The 16,921-nt window shown below is 48.1% G+C and overlaps 1 protein-coding gene across 3 annotated transcripts in view; it reads left to right on the top strand.

The window, feature by feature from the left end:
• Window positions 1-16,921, top strand: part of STX1A (syntaxin 1A) — a 183,988-nt gene that overhangs the window by 123,284 nt on the left and 43,783 nt on the right. For all 3 annotated transcript variants that reach the window (XM_067537738.1, XM_067537739.1, XM_067537737.1), the window contains exons 4-5: window positions 9,607-9,681; window positions 16,073-16,146. In XM_067537738.1, the coding sequence (XP_067393839.1) occupies window positions 9,607-9,681; window positions 16,073-16,146 (149 nt within the window). The remainder of the gene's footprint in view (window positions 1-9,606; window positions 9,682-16,072; window positions 16,147-16,921) is intronic.

The following is a 16,921-nucleotide window of genomic DNA, read 5'->3' as shown; positions in this document are numbered from 1 at the left end:
TTGTTCTTCGAGATGTGTTGCTCATGTCCATTCCACGACCCACCCCCTGACCCCGCTGTCGGACTTGACAGCAGGAAGGAACTGAGGGGGCGTAGGGCCGGCGGTGCCTGATATACCATGGCATGTGCGCGGGACTCCAGGGGGCGCTAGAGCCAGCCCTACTGATACAGCTAAAGGGAAAAAAATTGCAGTAACTGTGCACGGAGACACGCAAACACTTAGAATGAGATTTTTTTTCTTAAGATCTGCTGCAGGAAACATTTGGGGGAAGGTCTTTGGCCTGTATCACACAGGAGGTCAGACTAGATCATCACAATGGTCCCTTCTGGCCTTAAACTCTATGATCTCTATTGGAAATTCCTTGCCTGCTCTATCCTCGGATCTCATTTGCCGTTTTCATGGCCACCTCACATTGGTGGCACATAGTCATCTGTAGTATAGTCAGCTAATACAACCATGGGGGCTGAGGGATTTGATGATTGTTGTATGCTGTGTAGTTGTAGTTGTGTCAGTCCCGCCTTGTCTCTCTGATATCTTGGGACTGACGTGGTTATAGCCACACTGCATAATTCAACCACACCATTCCTCTTGCTCTGTCATTCCTCCTTCTCCTCTGTCATTTCCAACTGATGAGCCTCCAGTTTATAACAGAAATTCTCATTATTAGTCCCCAAGTGCATGACCTCACACTTCGTACTATTCAATTTATACAGTTTCTATTACCATGTTAAACGGGAGTGCCTATATTTCTACATCAGCAGCAGGTCCAAATAACTTGCATCTGAATGGCTGAGGAGCTCTCTGGACCATTAAAGTGGATTTTCAATCATTCTTGGAACGCTGAGGAAGCTTCAGAGGATTGGAAGAAAGCAAATATTGTGCCAATATGTTAAAAGGGTAAATGGGATGACCTGGGTAATTATAGACCTGTCAGCCTGACATCAATCCTGGGCAAATAAAGGAACAATTGATACTTGCCTCGATTAATAAAGAATTAAAGGAGGGTAATATAATTAATGCCAATGAACATGGGTTTATAGAAAACAGATCTGTCAAATGGACTATACTTTTTATTGAGATTACTGGTTTCATTGGTATAGGTAATAGTGTTGATGTAATATACTTAAACTTCAGTAAGGAATTCAGTTTGATACTGCATGACATTTTGAGTACGAAACTAGAATAATATAAATTCAACATTGCACATATTAAATGGATTAAAAACTGGCTTACTTATGTTTCAAAATGTAATTGTAAATGGGGGATCTCTATCAAGTAGGTGCATTTCTAGTGGAATCCCCCTGGGATTTGTCCAGCCCTACATTATTTAACATTTTTATCAATGACCTGAAAGAAAATATGAAAATCATTACTGATAAAGTTTGTGGTTAACACACAGACTGGGGGAGTGGTAAATAATGAAGAGAAGAGGTCACGGATAGAGCGATCTGGACCACTTGGTAAAACGGGTGCATGAAAACAATATCTGTTTCAGTATGGCCAAATGTAAAGTCATGCATCTAGGCACAAAGAATGCAGACCATACTTGCAGGATGGGGTGGATTGTAACCTGGGAAGCAGTGACTCTGAAAAGGACTTGGCGATCATGTTGGATAATATGCTGAACATGAACTTCCAGCGTGACACAGTGGCCAAAGGGGCTAATGTGTTTATTGGATGTATGTACAGGAAACTGTAGTGGAGAGGTGATATTACCTTTGTATTTGTCACTTGTGCAGTTGCTACTGTATCCAGTTCTAGTGTTCGCAATTTAAGAAGGATACTGAAAAATTGGAGAGGATTCAGCCAAGAGCCACAAAACAAATGAAATGATTGGAAATCAAATCGTATAGTGAAAGTCTCCAGAAGCTCAATCTGTGTAGCTTAAGAAAGAGACGGTTAAGTGGGGACTTGGTCACAGTCTCTAAGGCTACGTCTTCACTGACGGCAGCAAATTTGCCGCCGTCAGATCGATTTCTCTGGATCGACTGAGTGGTCAGTGAAGATCTGCTCAGTCGATCCAGAAATCAACGTATTAAGACCACCTCTCAAGTGCGCAGTGCAGTGAAGACAGCACGCAGAAGAGAAGCAGAGAAGTTGAGGGGAGTTACGCAAGTTTTTTGTGTAGCTTGCATAACTCCGGTCGACTGCCGCCGAATCTCGGAGGTAAGTGTAGACAAGCCCAAAGTCACTAGGTGGGGAACACAAATTAGTTCTCTTCAGTCTAGCAGACTAAGGTATAACAAGGTCTAATGTCTGGAAGTTGAAGCTAGACAAATTTAGACTGGAAATAAAGCACAGATTTTCAACAGTGAAGGTTATCAATCATTGGAACAACTTACCAAGGTTTGTGGTGGATTCTGCATCACTGGAAATCTTTAAATCAGGACTGGACGTTTTTCTAAAAGATGCGCTCTAATTCAAATAGGAATGAATTCAGGGAAGTCCTGTGCCCTGTGTTATGCAGGCAGTCAGACTAGATGATCACAATGGTCCCTTCTTGCCTTATTTTCTATGAATGTATGTAGCTAGCTACCTCCTTTGGTGTTATGCTTCTCCTTTCTTCATATGTAGATCGTGTATAACAGGATGGTTGTTTCCTGGGTTTTGTATCTGCTCATTAGCAAGGAGAGAGAACAGTAGGCATTTGCTGATTTAAAAATCCTGTTTAAACTGTGTTTCTTCCTCCGAAGAACGTATGTGGAGAGCAGGGTGTACATGTAAGCCTCCATTTCCCCACTCCACATCAATGTTCCTGCTCTAATCCCTAGTATTGTGCAGGTGGTATTGTGCATTTCCACTGGGGCCCTTTCAGATATAGATTTCTCCACAAAGAAATGCGGCTATTTTGCCCTATGTCTTGCTTGCGTGTCCATTAGCTTCTCTACAGAACTCCCCAGTAGTACTATATTGCTATGCAAACAGAAGCAAGCTCTAATTTGCAATATAGCTAAAAATAAAGAAGCATTATTAAGATTAATTATAAAAATCTTCCAGGGTTATTGATAAATTTAAATACTCTTAACTGCCAACCGTGTGACACGTCAGCAATCTGATTGGTTGCAGATCCATTAAAGTAGACAATCACCTCTCCTTTCACAGGACGTTCTGCACAAGCTGGCTTTGAGGAACATTACAAGAGTCCTAAGGTGGGCCGAGGCAGTGTTAGGGTGTCACAATACAGCGTAACAAAGTTGTGACACCCCAACTACAACTTTTTCTCTGGAAGGCAACACTGTAGTTCACGCTCAGGCCCCCGGGGACAGCCCATAAACCCCATTGTTGTCTCTCACTTCACGCTCACGTGGCCTGGAGGGAAAATTAAACTTCAGGAGTCTCTTGCTTAATTCATTTAAAAATGATTCTTTCATCTAAACACGAAACTGTTGGAAATACTTGTCCCAGTCCGTGTTTGCTGCCTGCTGTATCTCTTGCAAAACATACGCCAGTGTCTGCGGTATTCATCGTTTCCTGCTTCAGCGCTTGCATTCGGATATGCCTCCTGTGCAAAGTTCTGAACGCTGGAACACAAATTTTAATATCACTTAATTTATAAAATATGCAAATCAGCCCATCATAGCGAGTCGTAATCGCTCAGCATAATTTGCATACCAAGTGAGCGCAGACTTCAGATGTGAAGTTTGCGTCTTAGGGGCTCCCAGGGGCTTGTCACTATATGAACCGCTTCTCTTGGTGGCGGCTGCTCTGACAGGCTACTCAGCTACTAGCTGGGCGCCCGTTCAGGACAGGTACGCTCAGGAAATCGTGCTGTGTTCGTTGTGCTTATTTGGCGTGTCAGCTCCTATTTTGCATTAGTGTCCAGACTGTGCGTGCCTCTCTCCTACCTCCACTTCCTTAGCACGGAGCAAAGAATTGTTATTCTTGGCTCCTCATAGCTGTGAGGAAAATCAGATTCCATCTGTTTCTTTCCAAAGGAGGAAACAGAGAGAGAATCGCAGCAAATTCTGCTTGGTAGGCACCCCCCACCCTGCCATCACCATCTCTCGGCTTGCTCTGCCGCAGGCTTGGGTCACTGGTATAAACCAAGTGCCTTTCCGGTGAGAAATCCTCATGGCACCATCAGTCATCTGACTGGTCGTCAGGTGCTCATCCTGAAGACACTTGGCCAGCTACAGACCATGAGCATTAGCCTGGTAGATGGCAGTGCTGTGCACCTCAGTGTTAGAACAACCCTCCCGGTAAGAATGCTCCTGTGTGTCTGTACAGAGCCACGCACGCTGAGGCGCTGACCTTCGTTGGGATTTTGAGCCCAACCATAATATAAATAGCACTACTAAGTAATTAGCTGAGATTTCTTTAGCTCTATGGCAAAACAGGCAGTTCTTTAGTTAATTCCTATTTTAACTCCTCAGTTACATTGTCCACCTAAAACACAGAAAAGAAAGAACCCAAGCAATGTTCAGACCAGTTTTGTTTTGTATCCAGAAGTCCGATGTGTAAGCTCACTTAAGTGTTAGCTTCTCTTTCTATTTTTTTTTACTTTAAAAAGTGAATATTTCATAAAAAGTGTTCAGGATAATAACTGCTTCCTGCAAACTCAGTAGCAGCCACACCGTGGGCCCATGAATTCCTCTCTCTAAATGAATTACTCCCCTCCGCTGCCCAACAAAAAACGACACCCAGTTTTTGGTTAGCTCTGCACGTTATAATAAGCCTTGCAGAGATGGACACCTCCCCGATAGAGGGCTTTTCCCAGCATTCTGTTCACCTTCAGATACAGGAGAAGAAATCCGTTAAGTTCAGAGGCTCTCGAGTTTGGGTCGAATTTTCAAAAGCATCTAAATAACGTCAGAGCCTAACTTTTCTTTTCAGAAGTGACATTAGTCCCTTAGGAGCCTAAATCTCATGGGAGGCTCCGAAGTGCCTGAGCCACTTTGGAAAGGTAGACGTAGGCTCTGAAATCTTTTGAGATGTTACTTTTCAATAAAACCCCTCCCCATCACTAGAACATCTTTCCTTTGAGCCACTCGGGTTGCTGATAAAGGCTTGGTGGCTGTAGACGTGTATAACAGCATGTTTTATTATTGCTTATAAAGCTTTTCTTGGAAATACTGCGCAAGCAACAGTTCAGCATAAGCAAGAACACCCAGAGGACTGACTGCTTTATTGGAAGCTGTAGAATGCTGTGGTTCAAAGTTATTTAGAGTTTACAATGTCTTGAGTTGTAACTATTATCTTTTCCCTTTATAACTGCAATCTGCGTAGCAACAAACACCCGTGACTTTCCCATCTCATTGCCTAATCAATCATCCCAAATCCTCTGCTGGGATGATGGGAGAATATTCTAGTGAGGAGAGTAGGAGAGTGCAAGTTTCCAATCCCTCCTTGTTGTGAGCCTCCCTTTGTGGCCAGGGACAAGTCCTGTAGCCTGTGGTGCCTCAGTTTCCCCATTTAGAAGTTGGGTATAATACTTGCCAGACTTACAGGGGTGTAGTTTCTGGGATGGAAGGAGAGCTATAGAAGGTAGAGGCTGAATTCAAAGCCACCTATGGGATTCGAATGCTTGGTTGCCATTAACATAAATTAAGAGAAAATGGTCCTCCGACTCTCCAAAACAGCTTTGAAAATATCGGTCAAAGTATTATTATTTAGTCCTAATTGGCATTTTCTCTTCATAGTGTCTGGATCAAAGAGAAGGGCATTGCTGTCACCCCAGGGACTGGTTCGCATGTGTTTTCCTCTGTCGGAGTGGGAGGGAGACGCTTGATATGCTCTCTCTGCTCTGAAGAATGGGCATAATTGTAATAAAGCAATGCTACAATCTCAGGAAGTGTGGCTAGGAGAAGGAGAGTTGAAAGGCGAGCCAGTCATGAGCCCCTCAGTTCCTTGGTACCAAAGTCTGGCGGCACTGGCTTGTTATCTGCAAATAGGGGAGGGGAAACGTGCGTGTGAAACGACAAACAGGACAATGACAGGATGGATTTGCCTCGAGGCCTTTGGGGCAGACATGAGGAGAAAATTGTTTTTTCCCGGATGATGCAAGGAAGGAAGGCTCCCGGCTGAAATGGCCATTCTGACAGCTCCTCTTCCTGGTGGTTTTTAAACACTTTTTCATTTTTATTACTTTGATGCCATAAAATGTTATGAGAAAAGATTTAACTAGCTCAATTAATCTCCAGGGAGGAACCTTTGGGGTTTGCATTCTCCCTTCTACTGAAGCCAGATCAGCTGGGAAGCACCTAGTTGAATTACCCTAAACATCTCTGTGCTTTCTGCTTTGCTTTTTCTTGTGCAATATATTGTTCTTTCTGCAAAGAAAGCAGCAAGATGAATGGTTACATTAGAGCTGACCTGCAAAGAAGAATAGCACTGGGGTTGTGTCCTTTCCTCCTCTCTCGGTGATGAACAAAGAAGGCCTGAAAGGTTCTCTTCAATCTTTAAATATAAATAAAATGAAATATTGTGTTCCCTGTTTTTTCTGGAGGCCTCCATGGGTGACTTGAGTATTAGCGCTCTCTCAGCCGTTAACTGGAGGGGCTGAGTCATTAATGAAATGACCTTTTCTCCCAAATCTTCATCAGGCATTTGAGGTAAAAATATTCAGCAAAAATAAACAAAAAGCCTTCAGAGTTTTAAACAATCTGGTTAAAAATCTCTTCCCCTGTCAGTTGCTCAGGTTTCATTTTGCTGGATGATGTCGCGATCCCATTAATTCTCCACAGAAATTATCTGTAAAGACTTCCAGGTAAACAAGACCTGAATGTCTATTAACCTGATTAATAACCCTTCCCTCCAAAAAAGTTGTATTATATATATCATAAAGATGCAAAAATGGCACAAACCCATATCTTTTCCTTTTGAATCTACCTTTATTGTAACGATAGGATCTATCTTAAACTCACAAGACAAAGGAAAGCGAGTTTTTAAATTCCCTCCTTACTATGTCTTGTTGATCTCAAAGGATATTCAGACTTTGGCAAAAGTTGTGTGCTGTGCATTACAGCGGCTCGGTAGGGCAGCTCGGTGCGCTAGACCTGGCATTTCAGACTTCCAATGCAGTGCAGCCTGGTTTGCAATGATCTTTGTAGTGTTTTTCCTTACTTAATAAAAGGGAGCTATTCACGTTTGAAATTAGCATTGCTTCTCCCCTGGGGAAGAGGAATCTCCTTTCTGTACATGAATTCCAAATAATCGGTTTCCTTTTCTATTTTTCGTTTATGTTTTACTCCTCTGTATATTGTGCATAGGCTTCTCTGAGGGAGCTCAAAGGTGTTTTGAGGGGGAAACTCCATTGTTTTCCATTTGGCAAACAATGATGCACTTTCTTAATAATCACTTTGACTTGTATAGCACCTTGTTGTGACCCAGAAACCACCCTGTGCTTCGCTACTGTTGATGTCTGTATGGCTCTGGGAATACTGTTGGCTAGTGAACGTTCTCCCTTCACAGCTAATTGCACGATGTAACTACCGTGCAGTTAGAAAGCTTTTCCTGGTGTCTAGCCTGTCTCTCCCTTGCTACAGATTAAGCCCATTACTTTTTGTCCCACTTTCAGCGGACATGGAGAAGAATTGATCCCAGTCCTCTTTATAACAGCCCATAATACATTGGAAGGTTGTTCTCAGAATCCCCCCTTCAGTCGTCTCTTCTCAAGACTAAACATGCCCAGTTTTTTAACCTTTCCTCATAGGTCAGGTTTTCTAAACCTTTGATCATTTTTGTTGCTCTTCTCTGGACTCTCTCCAATTTATTCACAACTTTCTTAAAGTGGGGGCCCCAAACCTGGACACAGTACTCCAGCTGAGGACTCGCCAGTGCCAAATAGAGCCCTACAACGTAACAACTGTTGGGGTGGTGCCTAGAGTCATTCTGATTATTAAAATCTAATAACTATTAAATGAGCGGGGCTGCTCCTTACAGCCTGAAGTCTGTGTTCGTCCCTAGTAGCGAAAAGGATAATCTTGTGCTTAGCCACATAAAGGAGACGGGAACCCTGAATTCTCTTCATTTCCCTCGTCTCTGAGCTAGTCACTTATGTGCTGGGTTTGTTCATCTGTAAAAGGAGGCTAATATTCCCGACGGCACCGGTGTCGAGGTGTGTTCACTTCTGTGAAATGTCTTCGATGGAAGGCTCTAGAGGAAGATAAAGAATTATTATTGGTGCCTCCTTCCTCAGCAAAACCTGCCCTCCTCGTAGAAGTGTGCGTTACTGATGTGTCTTAGTTGCATTCTGCATATCCTTGGGAATGATGCTGCTGATTGCTGGAGGGGATGCTGCAGTGCACGGAGGTAATCTGGAGAAGCCAGTTAGTGATGGAGGAGAAATTACTTGCCTTCCCCTATTAGTATTTTTGTTTGCGACTGTAAGTCATTTGTTCCTTCAAGTGAGGAAAAAGGAGAGTTCTGTTAAGCTGTCATGCTGCTGACAGACTAGCAGAAGCATTCGTGAGCAGTGGGCCTGCGAATGCGTTCAGATATGGTGTCATTTCAGGCCGCGTATTTCTGCCGGAGGCAGTGAATTCAGGTGAGCAGTCTGGTAATTAGCCAGGCAGTGTCTTTGAAGGCTTCCAGGGCAGAGAAGAGGCTGTCTGCTGCAAAGAGACCTCAGGGCTTTGACTGAGAAGGGTGACCTGTTTTAGAATGGACTGTGGAGAAGTCAGGCCTGATCCTGCAAGATGCTGGGCATGGAGCTGGAGGAGAGCTGTGAGCGCTTGGGTTTGTTATGGGAGTTGAATCCCCGGGGCAGTGTCCCTGCTCTGACACACCTGCACCAGAGCTCTAGACAGCGTCTCTCTCCTGCCATGTTACCGGCTAGACTGCCCGGGTTTCAGGTGACTGTCCGTTTCCCTTTTCTCTGCTGGTTGGGAAAGAGGCGGCGAGACCCCTGCCTGCTGTTACAAAAGCGAGTGATGGAGCGGTGTGGGAGTCTCGTGCTGAGCACAGGCAGGCAGGGCACTTGGGAATGCCAGGACTAATCAGAGTACGGCTGACATCAAGGCTCAGCCCACGGCACAGCCACGCGGGCAGCTCAGCTTCATTTCTGGTCCCACGGGTCCGTCGCGCTCAGGCTGGCAGATGGGAGCGCCCGGCACGCTCTGCGCTGTGACCCCTCTGATCTCCTTCCCTGTGGGAGGCGAGGAGTGCGGCAGGGAGTGCACGACGCTGCCCTGACGTGACACTGCTAGCATCTCCCTGCGAGGGCCAGTGAAGGCAGGGTGGTGGGCCTCGCCCTGCTCGGTACCAAGCCCGGGCAGGGCGTGCTGGGATTGGGGGGGTCTCCAAGCTTGGGGGGGGAGGGGGGGGAAAGAGGCAACGTTCTGGTGCCAGGCAGAGTGAATCACAGCCCGGGGCCAGGTCGAATCCCTGTCACTGAGCCCCAAATGCAGCGTCCTCCTCAGGCAGGAGGGTGGAGGCTGCGGCCTGGGGCCTTCAGCTGGGAGGGGTGGGATAATGTGAGCAGTTCCAGGGGCTCGAAGGGGCCCCTAGTGCCCTGTGGGACGGGACCGGAGACTCCAGCCGTGCTGTCTGGGACTCCCCAGCGCTCACCTGGCGGGTGCGGATTGAGTCCCGTCCGGTGACCGGGGCTGGGGCAGATTTACTCCGTGTCCAATGCACCCATCTTCGTTCTCTCCTTCCTCCCTCTAGAAACCAAGGAGGAGCTCGAAGAATTAATGTCCGACATCAAAAAGACGGCGAACAAAGTGCGCTCCAAGTTAAAGAGTGAGTATTGTCTGCAGCGAACGCAAGGGAGCGGCTCGTCTGTCCCTCAGCTGCGAGAAGGGTCCCTGTGTCCCGCTCTGACTCCTGTGTGCCGGCCCAGTGCTCAGCCCCACAGTGGGCTGCTCAGCTCTGCCATTGGCTGTCAGGAGACACGGGAGATGGGCTTCCAGTGACGGTGCCAGGCTTGTATGTTACACTCACATTCTTTCTGTGCTGTGCACGCTGCCAGCGGCTCCTACTTCTGCAGTCACCGTAACCCCTGTTCCCATGTCTCCTGACTCCTGTTTACTAACACCGACCGAGTTCACTGAACCCTGGTCAGGGCCCCGTGTGTTCTGCGATTCCACAGGTGCACACGGATTCACTTGGTGCCACACAGGTGTGCTCCATAATCTCAGCTTTCAATCTAGCCCTTCCAGCTGTGACGATAACCTCAAAAATGTGACCTGGTATTGGTCTGCAAGGAGCCGAAAACAACGGCTCTGCGGGGTATGAACTCCTCCAGCTGTCTTAATCTGGGTCCTGTGGACTCGGGCATTTTCCCAGGTACCACAGAACTCAGTATTTTGCTGCAGAATGACTATTCCCAGCTGTGAGCTGTAGTGGTGTGTGGGGGAGGATGGAAGAGAGAAGTATTTAATGGATGTGCAATGAATTAACTCGGCTGTAGAATTTAGGGGTGCTTGCCACACAGTGGGGTCTCATTGTGCTAAGGTGTATACAGAGCCCTCCCTGTGTTTGGCCATATTCCTTCATACGTTGGCAAACTTGGCTAATCTAGAAAGGGCCAGAGAAATTGGAGAAGGAAAAACCATATCTTCACCGGCGTCTTTTCCAGTGTAATGTGAACAATCCCATGCTGTAGGGGACACCCCTCCTGGTGAGAGATGGCTCCGCACTCTGACAGCTCAGCGTGATATTTTGCCGAGACTTGCATGTCTTGGTTTCGTCCTGTGAGTTCTGGTTATGCCCCACTGAGCAATTGCTCACTCGTCCTGGTGGTTGCACCTTTCCCAGGTTACCCTTTGTCGACCATTAGCCATATTTAGCTTTATTAATCTTGCCTCGGAAATCACTCGCTCGTGTCCTCTAACCGCTTTTGCTGCCTGAGAGCAGGACAGGGGTTAACACCGACCCAGGGAGAGGCAGGAGGAAACCAGCTGGGCAGAGGTATAGCTCCATTATACAAACAGGCCTGGCTCTCGGGGCACGGGGGGCCGAGAGGGAACCTTCCCACAGCGCCAAGAGGCAAGGGCCTGGGGAGTGTCTGGGCTGGGAGTAAGAGGTAGATGGGCTGGGCCCATTGTTGTCATTGATGCTGGCTGGAGCGAGTCACCCCCCTCAGCAGACACAGAGGCAAGGAAGGTCGACTTATTTCATCAGCATGGCTCCATTTTGTTGGCATCTTCCTACCTCAGGGCAGTGCAGAAGGGGAACGGAGTGAGTTTGATGGACAGCTGCTGTTACCAGAATCCATCTTTGTCACAACTAGGAAGTGAGGACAATGAGGCGGCTGACCTGAGGAGGACGTTGCGGCGTGCTGGGACGCTCTGACTCCGAGATGCTGGTGGTGGATTTAGAAAGCATTTGCGACAAAGAGCTTGGAACCCCCGGGAGCCAGTCAGACGTGTTCAGCCAGGGCTGCACTGCCTCCCCCCGTGACCCGGGCGACCACTGTCTGGGGACTGCAGCACAAACAAAGCTTAGCTGCAGTGGATCTAGGGCCTTCGGTATGGGCTTGCTTTGGTCAGCACACCGGTGCAGACTGCTTGTCCTTGGGGGGGGGAGGGGAATGCGTCCATCCTGGCCTGTTTAATGGGAGGATTGGCTGCATCCTGTAGGATTAGAAGGTAGTTACATTGCCTCTTCCAGGAGCCATTATTTCTGTTCTGTAGATTTCAAGAGGGATGAATAATCATGAAGGAATTAAGATGGCTTGCCGGAAGCATGCCATGTAGAACGCCCTGCCCCAGGCTCTTTGGCCGGTAACATTTGTAGCTAGCACATTGTGATCTGGCAGTGAAAAGCAGATCCCCATCTCCCTTCTAAGTGCAGAGTCACATTTCTTATCCGTCACCTCTGCAGCAGGCCTGGCCCTTTCAGAGCTGCCCTTCCCCCACACAGCTAAGCCGTGCATGACTCTCTGCTTGATGCAGACCGATACAGCTGCTCCTCTTTGTACAGTGATTAATGTCCTTTGGGGCAAGTGAAGAATTAATCTCCCTTGGCTGCAGGACCAGGCTTAGTTAAAAAAGGCACATCTTTTTTTTTTTTGCTGCTGCTAACCTGACCCACCGATTGCGGAGAACGAAGAGGACAGGTGACTGACACACAGCGAGCTGGATCGCTTGGTAAACTGGGAGCAAGCAAACAATGTGCCTTTTAATACGGCTAAACTTAAATGGATACATCTAGGAACAAAGAACGTTGGCCATACCTACCGGATGGGGGCTCTATGCTGGAAAAGGACTTGGGGTTATGGTGGCTAATCAGCTGAACGTGAGCTCCCAGTGTGGTCAAAAGAGCTAATGCGATCCAGAGTTTATAAACAGAGGAATCGCACGTGGGAGCAGAGGTTATTTGACCTCTGTATTGGGCACTGGTGTGACCACTGCTCAGACACTGTCCAGTTCTGGTTTCCGCAGTTCAAGAAGGATGTTGATAAATTAGAGAGGGTTGAAAGAAGAGCCACGAGAATGATTAGGGGATTAGAAAACCTGCCTTCTGTTGAGAGACTCGGGGAGCTTGATCGATTCAGTTTAACAAAGAGAAGGTCAAGGGGTGACTTGATCACAGGGAGAAGAGAGAATTGAAAATGAGCTCTTCAACTTCGCAGAGAAACGTCTAACATGATCTAATGGCTGGCAGTTGAAGCCAGACAAATGCAGACTGGAAATAAGGTGTACATTTTTAACAGTGAGAGTAATTAACCATAAGAACAACATGACGGATTCTCCATCACTGGCAATTTTTAATCAAGATTGGATGTTTTTCGAAGAGATCTGCTTTAGGAATCGTTTTGGGGAATTTCCGTGGCCTATGGTGCACAGGTCAGACTAGAATTCGATGGTCATAACGGTCCCATCTGGCGTTGGAGTCTGAGTCAATGCCCAGAAATTAATAGCACTGCCCCAAAGTCCATCCTTTAGAGTCAATGGGTCACTTGCCAGTACATGGCCACCTGTGGCAGTGGGGACAGTACAGCTGGCAGGTTTTATTTTGTAAGTGTCTCCATGATACTTGGAGCTCGGAGAGTTTGCTGTGGTGTTTTAGCTCTGGGATTTCTCACTGCACACATAACGATGTGCAAATGACGTTGTATTCCATTGGAGAGTTCACGTGACTGCTTTAGAAATGCAGTGGTGACCCTAGGTCAGCTCTGGAGTGGAATCCATATCAGTGCGCTCAGTTCCCAGGCTGCAAAAGGCTGGCGCTGTTATAGAGATTATCTTGCTGAGAGGGAGGTGCACACAATGACTCCACCCAGGGTCCATTAACGACTTGCTTATAACTTGGCCAGTACAGACACAGTCACTTTGGGGTGGCTGGGTATCATTCCAGCTACAGAGGAGCATCATGATCTTTTTCTAGGGTGAGAGGTTGGGGATATATGTGGGGAAGAACCAAATAAAAAAACAGGATAGGAGTCTACTACAGATCACCAAATCAGAAGGTGGAGCAGCTGGATGAGATATTTCTGGAACAAAAATAACAAAAACATCCAAACCACAGGAGCAGGTAGTAATGGGGGATTTGAACTAGCCAGAGCTAAACAAGCAAGCACAAAACCATAGCTCTTCACTCCAGCAGAGCTTCCTTCCCCATAGCCATCACTCTGCCGAGAGAGCTTCCTCTCACCTTCCTTCTTCTCGGTAGGTTTAATTATACCGGTAGTGCCCGCCCCGGTGCCGCCCCTCACAATTGATGGCCATGTTCCGTTTTGGAGGCCCAGGGCCTCCTCTTTGTGCCTCATGGGGAGGGGTTGGGAGCGAGGTTATATTTTGGCCACGCTCTTTAGTGTTTCTTTCTCGTGCTTCCTTTTACCCCCTTGTCCCTTCCAACTGGTGCTTGACCTTGGTCTGGAATCTGTCCTGCAGCGGAGTCAGATCTATTCTTCAGTGGTGCATCCATAGATCAAACCCACACTACACCTCCAACCATTTTAACTGCATCTCTTCTCAGAGAGAACCCACCTGGCGGTGGGTAGGCAAGTGTAACACGCTATGTCTTTGTTCTTTGTTTACATGTGAATCTTGAAGACTTGAGCTTTCAGGTGGGCAAGCAGGCCCAGAATACCATCGCAGGCAGATACACCAGCCCCAATACTTATACAAACCTACATTTTATACTGCTAATCCTAACACCCACTATGGTGGAATTCAGCAGGACTCCCATGGAGCACGGAGGCGGACCTGGATCTGAAGGGATGGGGAGTGCTTGCCATGCCGAGGGCATGTACCTCGGGCTTTGCCCGGGCCAAGCCCCTCTACTAGGCCTGGGCATGGTCGTTTCCCACACTGTGTCGTGCTGAAGCTCGGGATGGGCAGTTGGCAAGAACATGGCTGGAGACCTCACACAGCCCATGACGATGACTGCGCTCTTTTTCCTTGGGGGCCACATGGCGGCGAGTGCTGTCCAGCTGCATGGGTCTGGGGTCCGGGTTGGAGACAGGTATCGAGGGGCACTGGCCAGCTGGTAACACAGACCCCTTCCTTTCCTCACGTTGTTTGCAGTGCCTAGTGTCGATGCGCGTGACTAGGTTGATGAAGGCGTCTAGGTTGGTCGGGGCCTCCACACAGGCTAGCTCATCCTTCACCTCCTCACATGGTCCCCTCCGGAATGGGTAGCACTGGGCCGCTTTGTTCCACTCCGTGTGAGACTAGATGTCGAAAGTGGGTGGCGTAGGAAGAGGACAGTCCCTGCCCCTTTTGGAGTTGTGCAGGGCCGCCGCTGCCAAGTGGGTCTATTGGGGATCGTCAAATATGGCAGTGTGTGCTCAGAGGAAGGCATCCCAGTTTGACGGCATCAGGCTCTCTTGTTCGAGTAGGGGTAATGCCCAGTCCAATGTATTTCCCATCAGGAAACTAATAATGAGTCCTACTTTCCCTGGATCGGGGGTGGGACTGGGGGCAGAGCAGAAACAGCAGGCGGCATTGGTTAACAACCCCCCTGAAATTTTGGAAGTCCCCGTTGAAACGTTCTGGGGATGAAGCCACAGCGCTTCCCCATAGTGCAGCGTTCTCACCCGGCAGCTGGGCCGCCTGCTCCCATAGCGTCTGGTTGTCTGCGGCGTGCTGTGCCAGCTGGGCCCGCGGTGCCACCTTTCCCTCATGGAGCTGGGTGGACTGCCTGTGCAGAGCGTGGTTCTCTGTTGTGAGCTGTGATATTTGGGCTCCAGGTGTGGGGAGCTCCTCCTGGGAGTGGTCAGACCATTCAGGCAGCTCCATCTACTTCTGGGGCAGGTTGGGCAGGGAGTGGCCCGCTACCTCCATGTTCCCAGGATAGGCCTTCGCCACAGTCTAGGGTGGTCCAGGTGAACTGTCAGCATCCCAACAAGGGCAGTCAGGGCCAAGGATCAAAGTAAGAGCAACCCTAAGGCTGGGAGTAGCAGAGGAGTCAGGTCCAGGCCAGCGTCGATACCAGCGTCATGGTCCGGTCAGGAGGCAAAGTCCAGATCAAGCTGAGGTCAAGCCAGGGGTTCCAGAGCAAGGAGCAGGAATGGTCAGGTCAGAAGATCTGCTCTGTTGCCTGGACACTTCCTGGAATGCCCGTTGGGTTTATATAGGACAGGGAGCCAATCAAGAGCTATAGGGCTGCTGTCTGTCAAACTCTTGAGGCGGAACTTCCCATGGGTGGTGTCCACAGCGGGTCATGGGAAGTGGAAGACCAAACTCAAACTCAATGGTTTGCTGTCAGACTGGAAGGGCATATCTAGTGGGAGTTTGTCTTGGATCCAGTACTATTCAGTATCTTCATTAACGACTTGGATAATGCAGTGGACAATATGCTTGGACAATTTGTGGGTGACACCAGGCCGGGAGGGGTTGCAGTTTCATTAACACAGACGTTGCTGTGCTGGGCACAGAATTCCTGCTCTCTGTTTTACATTCCTGGCTCTTTCTCAGCGGAGCTAGAGGAGAGAGATGTAGTCTTCAGCTGTTTAAATTAATAACCAGTCCTGCTGTTTGAAAATGGAAGGGACAGCTGGAGCTAGTGGTTTGCACGCAGGAAAGGATAAAATGGGCCTGTATCAGGACATGAGGACTGCAGTGGGATCCAGACGCATCTCTAACCCACGTGCATTCTGGGCTTTGAGAATGGGTTTGCAAAGCAATCGCTTAGTCTCTTCTACACAGTCTAAACTAAGCTGCATTCTTCTGTCCACGACCAGGTATTGAACAGAGTATTGAACAAGAGGAAGGATTGAATAGATCATCTGCTGACCTGAGGATAAGGAAAACGCAGGTGAGTCTCTGTCCTGGTGAATCAGGGTTTGGGAGGAGGGAGGTTTAGGCAAGCTTTGGACACTCGAGCGTCCCAGAAAGTGGTGAGGACAAAGGCTGCAGATATTCTGCCCAGAGCCCTGAAACGCACGATTGCAGACACTGTATCAGGTCAGTGATGGGACAGATCGCGAAGTGTGTCTGCAAAGCGTGTGCATGCTTTGTGCCCGCCCAGCTGAAGCCCCAGCGTGATTCCTGCCATCTAGGTACGTAATGTGATAAAGGGATGTTTGCATCCAAATCCTAACATGGGTGTGCACATCTGGGCTTCTGTATGGGTAACTCAGGTGTGTGGGGTTTTGCACAGGCATTTTGAAATGTCTGGCCCGGTGGGATTTTACTGAACCAAGAAATAAACTATCGTCCGCACACTTTGGGGCAGAAAGTTCCCTTCCGCAGTGCGTCCTAAAACGTGGCTCCTCAGCTCGCTTTAAAGAGCATAGAAAGATGCTTTGCAGGTTCATAAGAGATGGCAAACCTGTTTATGACCCAACTGTGACCGACCTAAAAATGATTGATATAAACTTCTGGATTGCGCTCTGTGGGCCCCTAATCTCCTTCCAGAAATTCACTACCTTCAGGGTGCCCCCTTTGTCCTCCTTTCAGGCACCGACCTGGTTGGCAGTCTGGAAAACGGCAGAGTTTAAAGAGTTAAAACAATTCTCTCTCCCATTGCAACGGAGTTCTTTGATAACTGGCACCAGCTCTCAGTTAGCAGGTTTCTTAGTGTATTTTCA

This window comes from Emydura macquarii, unplaced genomic scaffold (assembly GCF_026122565.2).
Source record: "Emydura macquarii macquarii isolate MOO-44397 ecotype Brisbane River unplaced genomic scaffold, CSIRO-AGI_Emac_v2 contig_450, whole genome shotgun sequence".
NCBI lineage: Eukaryota > Metazoa > Chordata > Testudines > Chelidae > Emydura > Emydura macquarii.
Note: the sequence above shows the minus strand (reverse complement) of the source record. Positions and strands in the feature narration are given on the sequence as shown.